Source organism: Peromyscus maniculatus, chromosome 6 (assembly GCF_049852395.1).
Source record: "Peromyscus maniculatus bairdii isolate BWxNUB_F1_BW_parent chromosome 6, HU_Pman_BW_mat_3.1, whole genome shotgun sequence".
NCBI classification, from domain to species: domain Eukaryota; kingdom Metazoa; phylum Chordata; class Mammalia; order Rodentia; family Cricetidae; genus Peromyscus; species Peromyscus maniculatus.
In genome coordinates, this window is record NC_134857.1 from 85,349,441 (window position 1) to 85,366,081 (window position 16,641).

The following is a 16,641-nucleotide window of genomic DNA, read 5'->3' on the forward strand; positions in this document are numbered from 1 at the left end:
TAGTGCTGGGTTCTGGGCTATGGCCAGCATTCTTACTTTCTGGTTTTTGTTTGAGACAGGGCTCTGTTCTTAGGCTAGCATGCAGCTCACTGTGTAACACAGCCTGGTCACAATCACAGCAGTTATCCTGCATCAGCCTCCCAGAGGGTCAGGATTACAAGGGTGAGCCATCCTCCTGGCTCTTCTATTTAAAAGAAACTGGCTGCAGCTGAGGTATTCCAGTCGTGTGCCTTCCCCCAAGAGATCCTATTATCCCTAAAGGATAGAGGGAATATCTTTCGAGTTCACTTGGTATCTAAATAGCACTTACTGCAATGCACTGTACTAAATATTTATCAAAAGATAGACGAAATGATGACCAACAAAGGGGAAGGAAAAGAGGGTAAGACACTGATGGAGGGCCAGCTTCTACCTTCTACCGTAGGGATAGACGGAAGGGGCCTTCAGAATAGAGGAGGGAGTAGCAGCAGAGCTATGTGGAGCCCCGGCACCAAATGAAGTTCTTGTTTTTTTGCTTGCTTCAAATAAATCAGTTTCTGTTTGTATAGTGTACAATGAACGCCAGTTGTCTGAAGCCAATTGGAATGCAGAGACAGTTCTAAGGAAAAATTAATTGCTTGGCCATCATTCCTTCTTGGGGCCACACAGCTTCTGTAGCAGGGCTCAGATAGACATCTTTTCTCTCACATAAACACCTCACTTTACAAACTTCTCACTCCCTGGACAGCTGTTTCTCTCTTAACAATTTATAAGCGGTTGTGCGTCTTTATCAGCTAGAATTTGGAGTCCAGGGAGAAACATGGAGTAATATGAGATGTCACAGAGGTCTACCACTTCCTTCCATAAACTAGGAACTCCAAATCAAAGAGGAGGTGATATAGCACAGGTAGACTGAACTCAGCTTGGCTTCCCATAGAAGACCTATGCCATCATTGATGTAGTATCTTGGATGGTCTCACCCCTGCTCCCAAAACTTCCCTCCTTTTAAGAGCCTTTCTTCCCCTCCCATTCCCCCTCCCTAATCCCACCATGGGCTCATCAGTTATCCAGTTGACTCTACTCTGCAAGGAAGACATTCTCTCGGCCTGACTCACTCAGTCCCATTTCTCCACAGTCTTCCCCTCACCACAGACCACAAGGGCCCTGACTAGCTCATGTTTTGTGTTAATGGATGTGAAACCGGAGCAAATCCCCTCACCAAAAGAAAAACCACCCTAAACTCTCCCACACAGGTCTCAGCAGGTTACACAAATATTAGTCCTATCATCCAAATAAATCTGCCTCCATGGCCAGAGCCACCACCACCCCCAACCTCCTGCTGCCTGGGCAAAATGAAGTTGCTCCACAAACATCTGAGAGCCCAATTGGATGAAGAGGAACCTGAGAAAAGAGAGAGGCCCCATATCCAGAATTCCCTGTGAAAGCTTCTTAATCTCCAGTCTCTTATCAAGACCAGACAGTCCTAAATTAGAAGCTCCTAGAGAAGTTAGGATGTACTTGACCAGTCAGAGGTTTGAAGAAGTATATCTGTTGGCTGGAGTTTAGGACACAGATAAATCTCAATTTCTGAGCAAGGCATGTACCTTCATTTTACAGATAAGAAAACAGGCCAGGGGAATTCAAAGACTCTTGCTGAAAATAAAAAATACAGTGAGTGAGTGAATAGCTGGGATTAAACCTAGGTCTGTTATAACTGCAGATTTCTATACTATTGCTGTTTATCAATAGGCAAGAAGATGATCGCTGTGTAGGTCATACAACAGTAGGCCATCAAGATTTCAAACCCCATGTCCTAACTTGTAGCTTACCATACCTGCTGTCTTCAAAGACTCCACCCACTACTGCATACCTGGTTAGGCAATGGCTAGAAGCACAGAGGGACCCTCCTGTTTAAGTCAGTTGTGGAAGGGACAGTAGTCATCAGTAGCACTTGGAGAATCACAAAATAAAGATTTGCTGAGTAAATGGGGGAAGGCTACTGTCTTCTAAGGTGTTTATCACTTAGGCTCCAGCACCAACTCTTTCTCTATACAGCAACTTGCTTTTGCTCCTACTTCAGTGCTGATGGTCCTCTCCTAAACAACTGCCAAAATGAGAAATCTCTACCATCCTAGTATACACTGATCCTCACACAGCCCTTGAGATCAGGTGTGCTTACCCTCCCCCATGAGTTACCTGCCTTTCACTTAGTCTTTTCCAAACCTACCTAATGTCCAGAGTAATTGATGGGGGAAAAGCCCCAAGACCTAGCCAGGCTACTGTACTATTCTCTCACAGTTCTATTAAGATGGAACCACTGCAAGCTACCTCACTCTGAACAGGCAGCCAGTGAGCAGGCTGCTGGTGTCTGGTGTAGGTGGAAAAGGAGACACAGAGAACGTGTAATTGTATAGTTATGTGATTTCCCCACTCACAAAACCACCAGTTTATAAGCTGCATAAGAGCGTGAGATGGAGCCCTGTTCACCATGGCTAACACATCTAGCTGTCTCGGGGTCTCAGCAGAATGCTATAGCCTAAGACTGTCTGCACAAACTGTCTCTAGTGAAGAGACAGGCAGTTATATCTCTGTCCTGTCTGTCCTTGTTACAGTTGGATCAAAAAGGAAACTACCTCCAGATTCCCTTCCTGTTGCATACCCAAAGAGTATCAGAAGTCAGTGCAAGCAAAGGGGAAAATGAGCCTTGACTTTAGTGCAACCCAAATCACTCTGAAGACAGACTCCTACCTCTTCTACTCTCCCTTCAAACCTCCAGTTGGAACATCAGGGAGCCACTCAGTCTCATATCCATCCCCTATCAACTCCTTCCTAGGGCTAAGGAACCAGCCAGGACATTGGGGTCCCTCTGGATCACTCTCCAAGTCCATAACAGAAGCTGTAGCCACCCAGGATTGAGGGTGGAGGAAGGGGTGCATGCAAGGATCTTGTGCTTTTGAGTTGGAGGCTTGAAGTGGAGGGATGAATGAGGTATCTGTGTGTTCAGGTCTGGTCCAGCCACTCTGCCGTCTTAGGGGCCTTGCAAGTGTGGACATCCACAGTGTTTCTGCACTCTTTGCACCGCACAGCACAGCACCAGTGGAATTTGCACTCACACTGGGTGACACGGGTGACTCGAGTTGTGTCGTACCCTCGGCCACAACACATGATTTCACAACCATCTGTTCCTTTAGATGTCTTGCTGCAGACGCGGCCTGCGGTACCTAGGGAACCTGAGTTGAGGAAGAGAGGTGAAAACCAAGTTACTTTTGTTTTAGCCACTCTGGGTACCCTTATACTCTTTTAAGAAGCCATAAAGAATCTCTTTTTCTGAAAATATAACCACTAACCGAAGTGATCATTCATTGCCCTCTGGCCCAGATTCATGTTTCCACACTAAAGTTCCCCAGAGGTTGCCGATTTCACCTGCAGTCCCTTTCTGCCATGTCCTCTTCAGAATCTAACTGGAAAATGTAAGAACTGTAAGTCTGGGTGAGTTTCTCTAATTTGTGGGGGTTGTGATATCATATTATCTGGATTTAAATTCTAGCTATGCTACTTCAGAGCTGTATTTATTTAGCAAGTTAAAGAATGTGTCTGGGCCTCAGTTTCCACATATGAGAGTGTGTATAAAATAACACCTAGCAGGTATGGTAGCACGTACCTATAACACCATCATGCAAAATATTGAGGCAGGGGAGTCACTTTAGTTTTAGGCTAGCCTGGGATATGTAGTGAGTTTGAGGACACATTGAAATGGATAGCAAGATCCTGTCTCAGGGAAACAAAACAACTCAACATCTAATGGAATAGATTATTATGCTGTGTTTATCATTGCTGTCCGACAGAGGTGAGCTGATTGGCAGGATTGGCTGGAGGCATGTCTCCAGGGAGTTCCTGTGTTATCCCCCTTTTAGGAGGATAGCTTTCTCCTTGCACAGCAAATGCCCAGGACCTCATTCCAATAGATGTCAGCACAAAAGATCCTGTCAACCCTTTCCCCAGTAACAGGGGCACAGAAATGGAAAAGTGATTTGCCTGAGACTTCAAGAAAAAAATGGATCAACTAACTTCAACAGCAATAGTCTCCATAATCCACACGGATATGGGGGAAAAATGCAGAACTTTTATCTTTGTTTTTTTAGCTTGGCTTAAAATCTCTGTGTTTAGGGCTAAGAGTGGCAAGTACTCATCTAGCATTTGCAAGACCCTAGAGATCTATGGCACTATAGCAATGACGATGACACCAACAGAAACAGAGAGCATGCATATCTTATAATATACACAGTACAGCAACAGAAACAGAGAGAGCATGCATATCTTATAATATACACAGTAAGTACACCAACAGAAACAGAGAGCATGCATATCTTATTATATACACAGTACAGCAACTGAAACAGAGAGCATGTATATCTTATAATATACACAGTACTCCAACAGAAACAGAGAGAGCATGCATATCTTATAATATACACAGTACAGCAACCGAAACAGAGAACATGTATATATTATAATATACACAGTACTCCAACAGAAACAGAGAGAGCATGCATATCTTATAATATACACAGTACACCAACAGAAACAGAGAGCATGTATATCTTATAATATACACAGTACTCCAACAGAAACAGAGAGAGCATGCATATCTTATAATATACACAGTACAGCAACAGAAACAGAGAGCATGTATATCTTATAATATACACAGTACTCCAACAGAAACAGAGAGAGCATGCATATCTTATAATATACACAGTACAGCAACCGAAACAGAGAGCATGTATATCTTATAATATACACAGTACTCCAACAGAAACAGAGAGAGCATGCATATCTTATAATATACACAGTACACCAACAGAAACAGAGAGCATGCATATCTTATAATATACACAGTACTCCAACAGAAACAGAGAGCACGCATATCTTATAATATACACAGTACAGCAACAGAAACAGAGAGAGCATGCATATCTTATAATATACACAGTACACCAATAGAAACAGAGCATGCATATCTTATAATATACACAGTATACCAACAGAAACAGAGAGCATGCATATCTTATACACAGTACAGCAACAGAAACATTCAGTGATTCAATCATTGCAGGAAGTTTAGTTGGATAGTACTGCTGTGGAGGGAATACCTGGTTCCATACTCCTGGGGTGGCTTATACCATTTGGATTATATGGGTTTATGGGACTTAATTTTATGCCTCTGAGAAAAATTAATGTGCGTATGACTCGTCCTCCCTCCTAACTCCAAAGATCCGCCTCTAGAGGTACATTTTGAGTGTGAAACAGACTACACTTCAGGTGCTATGGAATTATTCCCAGGCATCCAGAGATTAACCCTCTGAATTAGACACATGGAAAAACTGACTCATGATAGTAAATCACTAGGAGAGTCCAGAGGACCTCCCCAATGCTTCTTACTTCTTGCATTCTACAAAGTGCATCTATACCTTCCATTGTCCAGGGGAACACCACCCCTCTCCATGGGCTGAAGCGCTCTGAGCCACTTGACTCTAGGCATGATAAGAGTGAAAACAAACAGAATTGAAGCCAGCCATGGTGTGGAGCTCCACTCTAGCAAATCGTGACGAGTGAATCTCCAGCACAGAGCCTGGGAGCCCAGCGACAGGGACCAGAGGAGAAGCAGCTCCACCAAGCCACACATTGTCCCTGGTTTAAGACCAGAAGTGATGAGCCACAGTGGGAGCCTCTATTCTCTCTTACCAAGACCCCCTTCCCCAGCACCACACGTGTACAGAACTGACTGAAAAATGGCCATTTTCTGCTTGTTCTCAAGCATCTGCTGCTCAGGATTCTTTGCAGAGATCACCTCCTGTCTCCCTCACTCCTTTTGGAGTCTGCAGTGGCAGCAAATCAAGAAGCAGCCTGATTCCCCGTGTTCCAACAAACCTCCTTGATTCCTCTGGCCTTTTCTCTCTCTCTCTCTCTCTCTCTCTCTCTCTCTCTCTCTCTCTCTCTCTCTCTCTCTCTCTCTCTCTCCCTCTCTCCCTCTCTCCCTCTCTCCCTCTCTCTCTCTCTCTCTTTTCTGGTAGTTGAGGGTGTCAAACCCAGGGCCTTGCACATACTAAGCACATGCTACATCAGCTGAGCTCTATCCCCAGCTCCATCTTATTTCTTTAGCTAGACTGTTAAAAGCCAAAGGCTTAGTGCTACATCTGATGCTTCTGTGTAGCTCGCAGCTTGCTCAGAACTGAAAACAGGTGGCTCATTTAAATGTCCCTGAGTAGTACCTACCGCATCCCAGACACTGGGGATATAGTAGAGTGTCATATGACCTACTTGTGCAACCTTGGCCTGGCAGCCTGAGGCACAAACCACCTATCTCAAGACCAGATTTTCATGTAAGGAGGCAACCGACTCCTTTTCCTCCCTTAACTCCTACCAACTGGACAGACCTGGATTAAGCAGAAGTGCTTGCACTAATAACCAAGACCCATGTCACTCTCCGCCTGCTTTTCCTCACCTGCAGCCTTGTCCAAGACACAGTAGTCAGGGGAGTTGTCAAAGTAGACAAGATCAGTCCGGGTGGCATGGCGATAGCCCTGGCGGGCTGCTGTGAAATTGGCACCATCCTGGGTGGCAGTCACCTGCACAGCTCCATCATACCGCCGCCTCAGGTAGTCACCTGTGCGTCGGAAGTCTGAGAGTGCCCTCCAGCAGGTACGTAGAGTACAAGAACCACTCACACCATGACACTTACATTCCAGCTTTAGAAATCTCCGCACGGCCTAGGGGAGGAGGAAGCAGGTCAGGACACTGCTTAGTCACCCTAGGGTCAAAAGCAGGAGTGCTCTGAGCTCTGCTGGCCCAGGCCTGCCGGCTGAGCCCTTGTTGGTTCTCTGCCAGATCCCATCAATTCTCCTGACCACGTTACAGAACCTCTTCTAGGACATCTTCCTGGACCAACAATGCTTTGCTCTTCATGACTGCCTGCTGGATTGTCAAGCCCCAGGAGCAAGTCTGCTCCTGATTATAGCCTACAAATCCTTTTAGAGAGCCAAGTGGCCTGCCTTCTGCTTTTATAGCATGTCAGTTCTCAGCACAGGATATAGCAGATGCTCAAATACCAGGGAATAGCCTACAGCAATACCTGAAGGTCTTTATGAAGGGAGCTTTTCCTCTTTGAAAAAAAAGAAAGAAAAAAAAAGCTACTTTGGGGCCAGTGATACTGATATCAAGGAAAGGCACTTGCCATGCTGTCCTGGCAACCTGAGTTATGTAGGTGGAAGGTGAGAGCCAGTTCCACAAAGTTGTCCTCTGACCTCCACACATGCACCATGCCGTTCATGCCCAACCATATACATCAAGCATTACACACAACAACAACAATAAATCAATTAAAATTAAAAAAATTAAAAGCTACTTTGGGGTTTGGGAGATGGCTCAGCATGTAAGAACACTTACTATCCCTATAAGAACCTGGGTTTAAACCTTTACAACCCCTATAAAAAGCCAGGCATGGTAGCACATGGGCTACCTGTAATTCCAGTGATGGGGGCTGGGGTACAGAAACAGGAGGATTGGAGAGAGGAAGATTGCTGGGACTTGAGTTCCAGGTTCAGTGACAGACCCTGTCTCAAGGGGATAAGGTGGAAAGTGACAGAGCAGGACATCTGACATCCTCCTCTGGTCTCTGTGAGAAAGCACAGACCCGTACATCCACATATACACATTTTAAAAGTTTAAAATGTACTTTTTAGTTCAGCATGGTGGCACACACATATAATGCAGCACTCAGGAGGTTGAGACGGGAGCTAGTGCCACAAAACCTGAGATCAGCCTAGGCTATATGCAGAGTGAGACCCCGTCTCAAACAAAACAAGGTGGGGCATGGTGTTACACATGGTTAATCCCAGCACTAAGGAGGCAGAGGCAGATGGATCTGTGTGAGTTCCAGGCCAGCCTGGTCTATATATGGAGTTGCAGGCCAGCCAGGGCTACATAGACCTTGTCTCAAAAAACAAAAACAAACAACAACAACAAAAACCCACCCAGCTCCCCCCCCCCAACAAAAACAAAAGAAACAAAGGAAGGAAACAGGGAAAGGGAAGCAGAAGGGAGAGGAGGGGAAGAGAAGAAAGAAAGTTACTTTCCTGTCTTACGAGAACCTGGTTGAACCTATGCATTCCCAGGCTCCCTTGCATTCTGTGGTGGAATGTTAGGGATTTTGGAAGTGGTCCAGAAGCCATCAACTCCTCCACCTCTGCTTTCAGCCTGTGGTCACACTAGCCGGTTTACGCCAGAGACTATGAATGTCCATACCCAGACGTGAGTACTGACCGTGCGACCACAACGGTTGTTGTGCAAGTTCATGAGGGCCCGGGCATCCTTAAGCCTCTTCTCCTTGGCATCCACAAAAGCCTTGGCAAAGCGGACACCGTAGTGGATGTTGTCACTGCAGCCACCCCAATCAAAGTCCCCTCGGTGGTCATGGTGCCGACCCCGGGTATATGGGTCACAGCTGCACACACTCAGTTCCCCCTGGCTGCAGGCCCGAGTGATGGCATGCACCACTCCTGCTGATGAGATGGCATATACGAATGCTGCCTCCCGGCTGCCTGCACAGAAAGAGGCAGAGACGTTACAGGGACAGTCTGTGTCTTCCACACCACCACCACCACCACCACCACCACCACCACCACACACACACACACACACACACACACACACACACACACACACACACACACATTTCTGGTCCAGGCCTGGAACTTGTTATGTAACCTAGCTTTGAACTTGAGATTTTCCTGCCTCAGCCTCCCTAGTTCGAGGATTGCAGGGAGAGGCCACATGCCCAACTCTGTCCATCTCCTTCTTCAGTCCACACAACTGCAGAAGCTTCCTTGGCTTTTCTAGAGCCTACTCCACCTGTCAAGGTGTCCTTGCCTCCTAAGAGCGTTTCTCAGAGAGGCCAGCCTCGTCTGCCGGCTCTCCTTATACCACTCCTTTGCACGTCTGACCTCTTTGGGCTGACCTCTACTCCGTTATTCTCTCTCTCTCCACACACACACACACACACAGTTCTGATGCAGCTCCACCTGCCGTGGTCAACATTCCAGGGGTTTCAGGCCCCCTCTGCTGGACAGTTCCCCTGCAATGTCGACCCCTGCCCAGGGGTCAGCCTGTTCAGAGACACATACTAACTTTGTCCTGTTCCAGTCCTCTCCTTGCCCATAGGGACGAATGTTCATCATCCCCAGTTATCCTTCACCTTCAGAGTTCTGTCCCATCCCTTTTCTCCTCTTTTGCTGTCTAGCTCTGCTGAACTCTTGCTGAACTGGAGGGAAGCTCTTGGAATATTTACATACCACCTTTCTGTTTATCTCTTGTTCCCATTACTATAATGTTGGGATTGCTAGTGTGACAGGGGACGATAGTGACCGTGGTGGTAAGAAGCAGAGGACTTGGTCCTAGTTCTTAGTTGTATAGTTGTTCATGGACACCTGCCTGACTTGGATATGGGGAGGCCAGAGAATACTTACCCTGACCCACCATCTCAAAGCACCTAGGTTGAGGGGGGCCCTGGCTTACAAATCTAGGGTAATGAGCAGCTGTTCCTGTTCCCCAGGTTTGCCCACAATTGTTTCTTAGATTATGAGGTAGTGTGTGGAAAACGAAGGGCATCATGCCTACCCTTCTAACTCACCACCTCAAGCAAAGGAAGGGAAGGGGGTGGGAATCTTGGAAGAGGACCCTACTTCTAAGCATGACGCGGCCAAAGACAGTGTGGTCCCGGTCCAGTGTGGTGCAGTTCCAGCGGTGGTGGCGGAACTGGTGCTGGCACTCTCGGATCCATTCCCGGGCGCCTTCGCCCACTGAACGCATGATGTCTGGGTAGCGCTGGCACAGTTGCCGCTGCCGGCTCACCAAACCAGGGATGTTGTCACAGATCACCCGGGCTCCCAGTGCCCCTATGTACCTGTAAAGTGGAGATGGCTTTGTCACAGCGTTCCAAAAGGAGGCAGGCATCAGCAAAGGGAGAAAGAGGGGGTTATTTGGCATCTAGACCTTAAAGAGATTCCTTCCCATCCCAAGACATTCTCTGAGGCTGATGGGTAGAACCATTACCCACCATCTCTGAAGGAAAAAAAAAAAGCTACACAGTTGCAGAAAGAGTAATTGAGTGGTCTCCTACCCTTACCAGTTCCCTAGCCAAAGGCCCACGTAACACACACTTCAAGAACACAGCCAGGCATGTGTCATACACAGAAGCTGCGGGCATGTCATACAAACCCACTGCCTGTTTATTTAATAAACATTAAGATCCTCACAGAACAATAACAACAACGAGAATCTGAGACAGCACTCTTACACGCACATGTAAGAGGCACGAATCGAGTGGCTGGACTATGAAGATAGCTTGGCCACAGGATGAAGAGAAGAGGGGCTGGAAAAGACATGATGGGTAGTTCTGAGTAATGTTTACAGCTTTGGACCATGTGCCTAAAAAAGTCCTCACTTCCATCCAATCCCAAGGCTATAGAACAAGACCCCATTTTTTACTCTCCTCCCCATTCCCTGTACTTTTCATAACCAATGAAGCTTTTAAAATAACTTGCCCCAACCTATAAAGCACAGTGTCTAGGAAGGACCTTCATGGACAAAGAGCTGTTTACAGCAGGAAGCCTGAACAGGACAAAGCAGTAAGAGTTCAGTGGGCAGGATGGCACACACCTTTAATCCCAGCACTCAGGAGACAGAGATGGGCAGATCTTGCTGAGTTCCAGGGCAGCCTAATCTACATAGAGTTCTAGACCAGCCAAGGTTTAGAACATAGACCTTGTCTACATAGTGAGAACCTGTCTCTTTAAACAAACAAACAAACAAACAAACAAATAATGTGGTAGAATCTCTCGTGGGAATAATTTACAAGGTCAAGCGAGATGGCCACTGAAGGGCTGCCGGGCTGCCAGCATCATTCAAAACTGTTCAAGGCAATATTACCTTTCAAACAATCTTACCCCTGGGCTCTACCTCCAGAGATTTTAGAGAGAAAACAGGAGTGTATCACCCTTTCTCCCCAAGAAGTCCCCCAAAGAGATGAGACGCATTCAGTCCCTTCTGGCAGCTCAGCTTCTCTCCCTTTCTGTCCCACCCCACTCTGGTGAACCCTCCACACAGCACTTCCTTTGGTCTTTGCAGCACGTTCTATTCTCTTGTGCGGACACTGAAATGGGATTCCCCTCTCTTTCCTGCTGGGAACAGGTGGGAGCTGTAGCGATCAGTTGCTACTGCAAACAGAAAAACTTTGGTCCGAACTATGAACGAGCCAGTGGTTTGGGCATGTCCCCAAAGTGGGCCTAGAAGTGAGTGAGGAGAGGAGAAGGCAGGCAATAGGGGAAGGGGAAGGGCAAGCCAACCATCCCTGAGCCCTACCCCCACCCAACATCCCCACAGCCAGCCCTCACCCACAGACTAGATCACCACTAGTGACAGGAACTCAGGCAAACACAAAGAGGGTTGACGCTCGCTTCTTCGGGAACTCAGCAGGGCTGATGAGCCCCATCTGTCCAGAGGGAAGGGCAAGAGGGCTGTCCCTCCAAGAACAAATCCCATGGAATCAGCATCCCCAGCACTGTCCATCAGGGCAGCAGCTTCCAGGAACAAACAAAATAAACACCCCGGGCTGGGCCAGGCCGGAAAGGCCTGCCTGACGCACAGCTTTGAGTTCCACCCACTGCCCTGGTGCTTTGTCTGGAGGATTGAAACCATCAGAGTTGGAGCTTGGCCCTGACTCACCACCATGCTGCTTGCCCAGCTCGGCCCCAGATCACTGATCTAGGCAATGGGTGTTTGTTTTTTTATCTGGGGCTTGGAGGAAGGAGGTTGGATGGGAATGGGAGACCAATAATCCAGCCCTCATAGACAGTCTGGAGTGGGGCAAGCCAAACTCTGGCAAAAGGGCCTTCCTGTGGTCTGACTTTAATCCATTCTGCTGTAGCCCACATTGATCCTTCATATTACATCCTCAATGAGCATGGGAACGAACATCTGTTCAGTATCTAAGATGGGAGGATAATTAGGCTTTCCTGCTACCCTGCCTACTGCCTAAGTAACTGCTTCAAGACCCTGCATGGGGCTTGCCTGCTGTCTGGTTTTTGGAGCCTTGTAGGCCAGTGTGGGAACCATCAATAATACTGAGCCCAAAGCTGAACCCATCTCCCTCAGCTCCACACATGCTTGCACAATGCCTCCACGTGCCAGGCACTGAGCTTAGCTGTTAGGGGCACAAAGGTGTCACGGTATCCCTCAGCTCATTGTCTAGGGGAGGATGCCTCAGTTCTGACTTCCTGTTTTCCCTTTCAGAAATTAAGTCTTCACTTCCTTCCCAGCCTCTGCACCAGAGTGCTCTCCTCGCCTGCTTTTGACCAGTTCACATTCTTTCCCTTGACAGAATCACTGAGACCCTACGCTAGTCCCTTGCTTCTAGGGATTTGTAAGTGCCTCTACTGTGCCTCCAGGTCTACTGAACCCCAATCTGCATGTCAGTATCCCCAGTGCTAAGAAAAGTCTCTGTTACTTAGCAGGTACTCGGTAGCTACTGAATAAACACCTGCTTGCTATGATTATCCCCAGCTTCCAGCTCCCCCTAGGCTGCCACCAACTCGGGTTCAGTTAGTTTGATTCCTTGTAACACTACCTATACTTTTTCAGACATTCCACGTCTCTGTCTGTTCAATGGAGCCGGGGATCTCCACCCCTCCTCTGGTGTGTTAGGACTTAGCTGGGCGTGGTGATTCATAACTTCAGTCTCAGCACTCAGAAGGCAGAGGCAAGCAGATCTCTGTGAGTTTGAAGCCAGCCTGGTCTGTATAGCGTTCCAGGGCAGCCAAGGATACATAGCGGGTCCCTGTCTCAAAAACAGCAACAGCAAACCACCAAGATGACGCCACAGGGTGGGGGGCAGGGAAACCCCACTCTGTGAAGGGACACTTGGGTGGAAACCAGGATGAGGGAAGCCATCTGACTTCAAACTCAAGGGGCTTTTGTGGTTGGTTGTTTTTGTTGTTTTTTTCAGACCAAGTCTTACTATACATCTAAGGATGATTCCCCTGCCTCAGCCTCCTGAGTAGTAGTATTACAGGAGTGTGCCATCATACCCAGCCAAAATTCATTTTTATTCTAGAAGCAAGAGAGGTATACAATGTTTGATTAGAAATAAAACCATATAACTCCAAAATTGGTATAAATTTGAGCGATTTTTTTTCTTATTTTTGAGATAGAGTCTCACTTTGTAGCCCTGGCGGACCTAAAACTTGCTATAAAGATCAGACAGGCCTGGAACTCACAGAGATCCGCCTGGCTCTGCCTCTCAAGTGCTGGGATTAAAGGCGTGGGCCACCACACCCAGCAAGCTTGTTTTGTTTTTCCTTCCTCTGCTATCTGTCAGTCTCTTGTTGGTGAAACAGGGATTATAACAGTACCTACCACAGCCTTATCCTGGAGATCAGAGATGATGCTCAACAAGGTGGTTGGCCATGGAGCCTGCAACTTAGTAAAGATTCAGTACAGGGTGTGTGTTTACAGTATCAGTAGTACTAATATGACCCTGCTCTGTGATCTCTCTTTATGAGCCCAAGAACATGCCCAGCCCTTGTGCGTCTCCACATATCCACATTTCTTGTCAAAGACTAAGAAGAAACCATTTGTGTCTTCTTCAAGTTAAGGAAAGAGACAGAGGAGTTATTAGAGAGGAAGGGGAAGAATCCTAGGCTGTGAAGATCAGACTGTTGGGCATAGGGATGGCCTTCTGCTCCAAAGCAGAACACAGACACTCTGAGTCAACAGACACCCATCTCCTCCAGGGATTGTACACACTCTTAGCCTTGCTGGGCTTGAGATAATCTTGGGGGCTAGACCTACCTTCAGAATTCAGGCTTCCTCCTACAAGTGGTGACCACTGAGACAGACACCTGTGGCTGTAGCTGTGACAAGGTGAGGGCAAGGAGATGGAAATGAGCTCTGTACCCACGTTCATCCTGGTCCTGATACTGTCTTCATGGACATAAGAACCACCCAGCCCCTGTCACCTGCCTCCCTACCTAGCTCTTCCATCTAGTAGCTTCTGCGACATCTTTAATCTGAACCCTCTAGGAGGAAAGGAGAAAGGAAATGAGACAGGGAGTAGTAGTCAAGGGTGAAAATGGAGACTAGAAGAGCTACAGGTGAGTCTTTAGGAACCGCTACCAGGATGTGGAGATGTCCAGAGTGCCACTTCCTCATCTAAGCATCCATAGGTCACCAAGATGGTCTCAGACTGCTGCAAAGCAATCAAGTGTTTCAAAAAGCCAGTTACCATGTGAGCGAGATAAAGGTGGGCACCGGGCCCTTCATGCTTCCATGCTGTCTCCACAGGGACCCTGACGATGTAAGTCCTCAGCCAAACTGTGTCGGAAAGGTAAGGGGGGCTTGGGATCTCGCTCTGGTCATTGAAAGGCTCCCCCTCCTTCTTCCTTTCTTCCTTCTTTCTCTTTCCCTTTCTAAAGGAATGTTTCAAGCCAGATGTAAGATACAGGCCTCTCTGCTTCCCCATCCGAACCCCCCTCCTTCCCTTCCCCAACACTGCAGAGATAAAAAAGATCCAAAAGAAAGATTTTTCTTTAACAGGAAAACAGGGTGGGGGTGGGGATGGAGAGAGCAGCATCTTGAAATGATAGGAATCTGCAGCCCGAGCTGGCTTGCCCCTCAGCCAGCTACCCCTCACCCTTCCAGCCCAGATTCCTAGTCAAGAGGAGAAAAGCCACAGGGTGCAAGAGAAGAGACCTCATGTTGAGGGAGGTGGGGTGGGGGGTGGAGGTGGGGGTGCTTGCTTCAGGGAAGGGGCAGAGCAGGGGGGAAACGGGGTGCTGCATGTTTAGAGGGGCACTAGCTCAGCCCCAGAAGCCAGTTTGACTGGAAGGGTGAGGAGAAAAGACAGGGGACTGAAACTTTTTGCAGTTCAAGTCTACCCTCTTACTTTGCCCTTTCTGGAAGGAGGATGCCATTGCAGGGTTGGAGGAGCCCTGGGGCTGGGTAGGGGGTCTACCAGGGACACAGCAGGGGGGCAGCGGCTCCCGGACACCCTTTGCCGCATCTGCCTCTTGGAAGTGTCAGAAGACTAAGGCCTACAAGAGATCTGAAGAGAGGGTCTCAAAAGTCTTGAGACTCTCTGGAAGCTGCTGGGGCTTGTAGGGGAGAGGTGGAAGGTTAGGTCATCTGGGGCAGGAAAGCAAAAAGGGACATCAGTGTTCAAAATTACACCCTCAAAGCCGAGGCTGATGACAAATGCCTGGGTTATGCAACCCCAAGTGTTTAATTTGTTTCAATTGTGGGAATTAAGGGGAAGGGAGTAGTTTGTGCCTCAATTTCACTTCTAAGCCTTGCTGTGGATACTACTACCTCATTGTGTGGCCTAGACCAGCAGAGGAATGTGGGTCCCAGCCAGCTGCCCCCTACTCCACGTCCCCTGGGGAGACCTTTGGTGGTGGAAGGCTTTTTGAAGGCCACAACTGTGGACTGCGCGGAACAGCCACTGCAGGATGTGGAGAGGCGACTGGTTCCTCGAACCAACCCCGAGAGAGAATCGGATAGTAGCATCTGCGCGGCGGGCTTGAGTTAGAAACACAGGGGGCACAGTGTAGCAGTCTAGGGGACTTCAGCCACCAGCTACCTGCTCCCGATGCTCAGCGCTCTGCTCTTGTCTCCAGCGCCTCATTCTCTCCAACCCCTCACCAGCCACCGGAGACTTCTGGGACTGTCCCGCCCCGATCATCTCCAGTACCACCCAGGCAACAGCCTGGTGCTTGGGCAGCCGGTGCCTGGAGCAGTACACTCGTTCCCTGCGCCTAACCACCCTGGGAGCCACACTCACCACCAAGATGTGTCTACACGGGCCGGCAGAGTCAGCAGCAGCAGCAGCAACAGGCAGGCAAGACCCAGGCGGGCAGATGCCGGGGACACGTCGGGGGCCGCGGGTCTGGGTGCGGGGACCAGGATGCGGGCACGCCGAGGGGCGAGCTGCGCGGCTTCCTCCGCACCCCGCGGCCCCAGCATAGCTCCGCGCAGACTCCCGCCGCGCAGCCCGCAGGGCCGTGGACGGGCACCGTCTGGGCTTCCTCAGGCGTCTCCTAGCTCGCCCCTCAGGGTGGCCATGGGGACTGTGGGCGACTGGGGACCGCGGGGCACGTGGAGTCCGGCAGCCGGCCGGGCGCAGAGTTCCCAAGAACTCCCGAGCTGCAGGGCCAGGAGACCGACGAGAGCTGAGCCGGGGTGTAGGCGGCTCGGGTGCGGTGTCAGCGGCTCCAGGGCGCGGAGTGCGGCGGGGGCCAGAGAGCGCGGACAGCCCCTGCGGCCGCAGCTCTCATTGGACGGGGCGGGGCGGGGCCGGGGCCACGCGCGGCCTTCAGCGGGGCTCCGCCCGCGCCAGCCGGGGTGCTCGGCGGCGCCCTAGGTGTGGCGGCCGCCTCCTCCGCTCGGCTCGACCGAGCGCCACCGCGCCGCGCCCTCACCTGCTCGGGCCACCCGCGACGGGGCTCTTCTCCGTTTGCAGCCCCCTGTCTCTACCGACGCCACGCCACGCCACCGGGTCCTAGCGCCCTTCACTCAGCAACGCGGACCGCTGGCTTTGATGGCAAGGCGCAC

At 49.4% G+C, this 16,641-nt stretch overlaps 1 protein-coding gene across 1 annotated transcript; it reads right to left on the reverse strand.

Annotated features, from left to right (window-relative positions):
* Positions 1–1,508: 1,508 nt before the first annotated feature.
* On the reverse strand, positions 1,509–16,340 carry Wnt2b (Wnt family member 2B). The gene is made up of 5 exons (XM_006986401.4): positions 15,872–16,340; positions 9,720–9,940; positions 8,302–8,579; positions 6,485–6,749; positions 1,509–3,209 (listed from the first exon to the last, which is right to left on the reverse strand). Exons 1-5 carry the CDS (start codon positions 16,051–16,053, stop codon positions 2,980–2,982), a joined length of 1,176 nt encoding a protein of 391 aa, XP_006986463.1. The 5' UTR covers positions 16,054–16,340; the 3' UTR covers positions 1,509–2,979.
* Between the last annotated feature and the right edge of the window lie 301 nt (positions 16,341–16,641).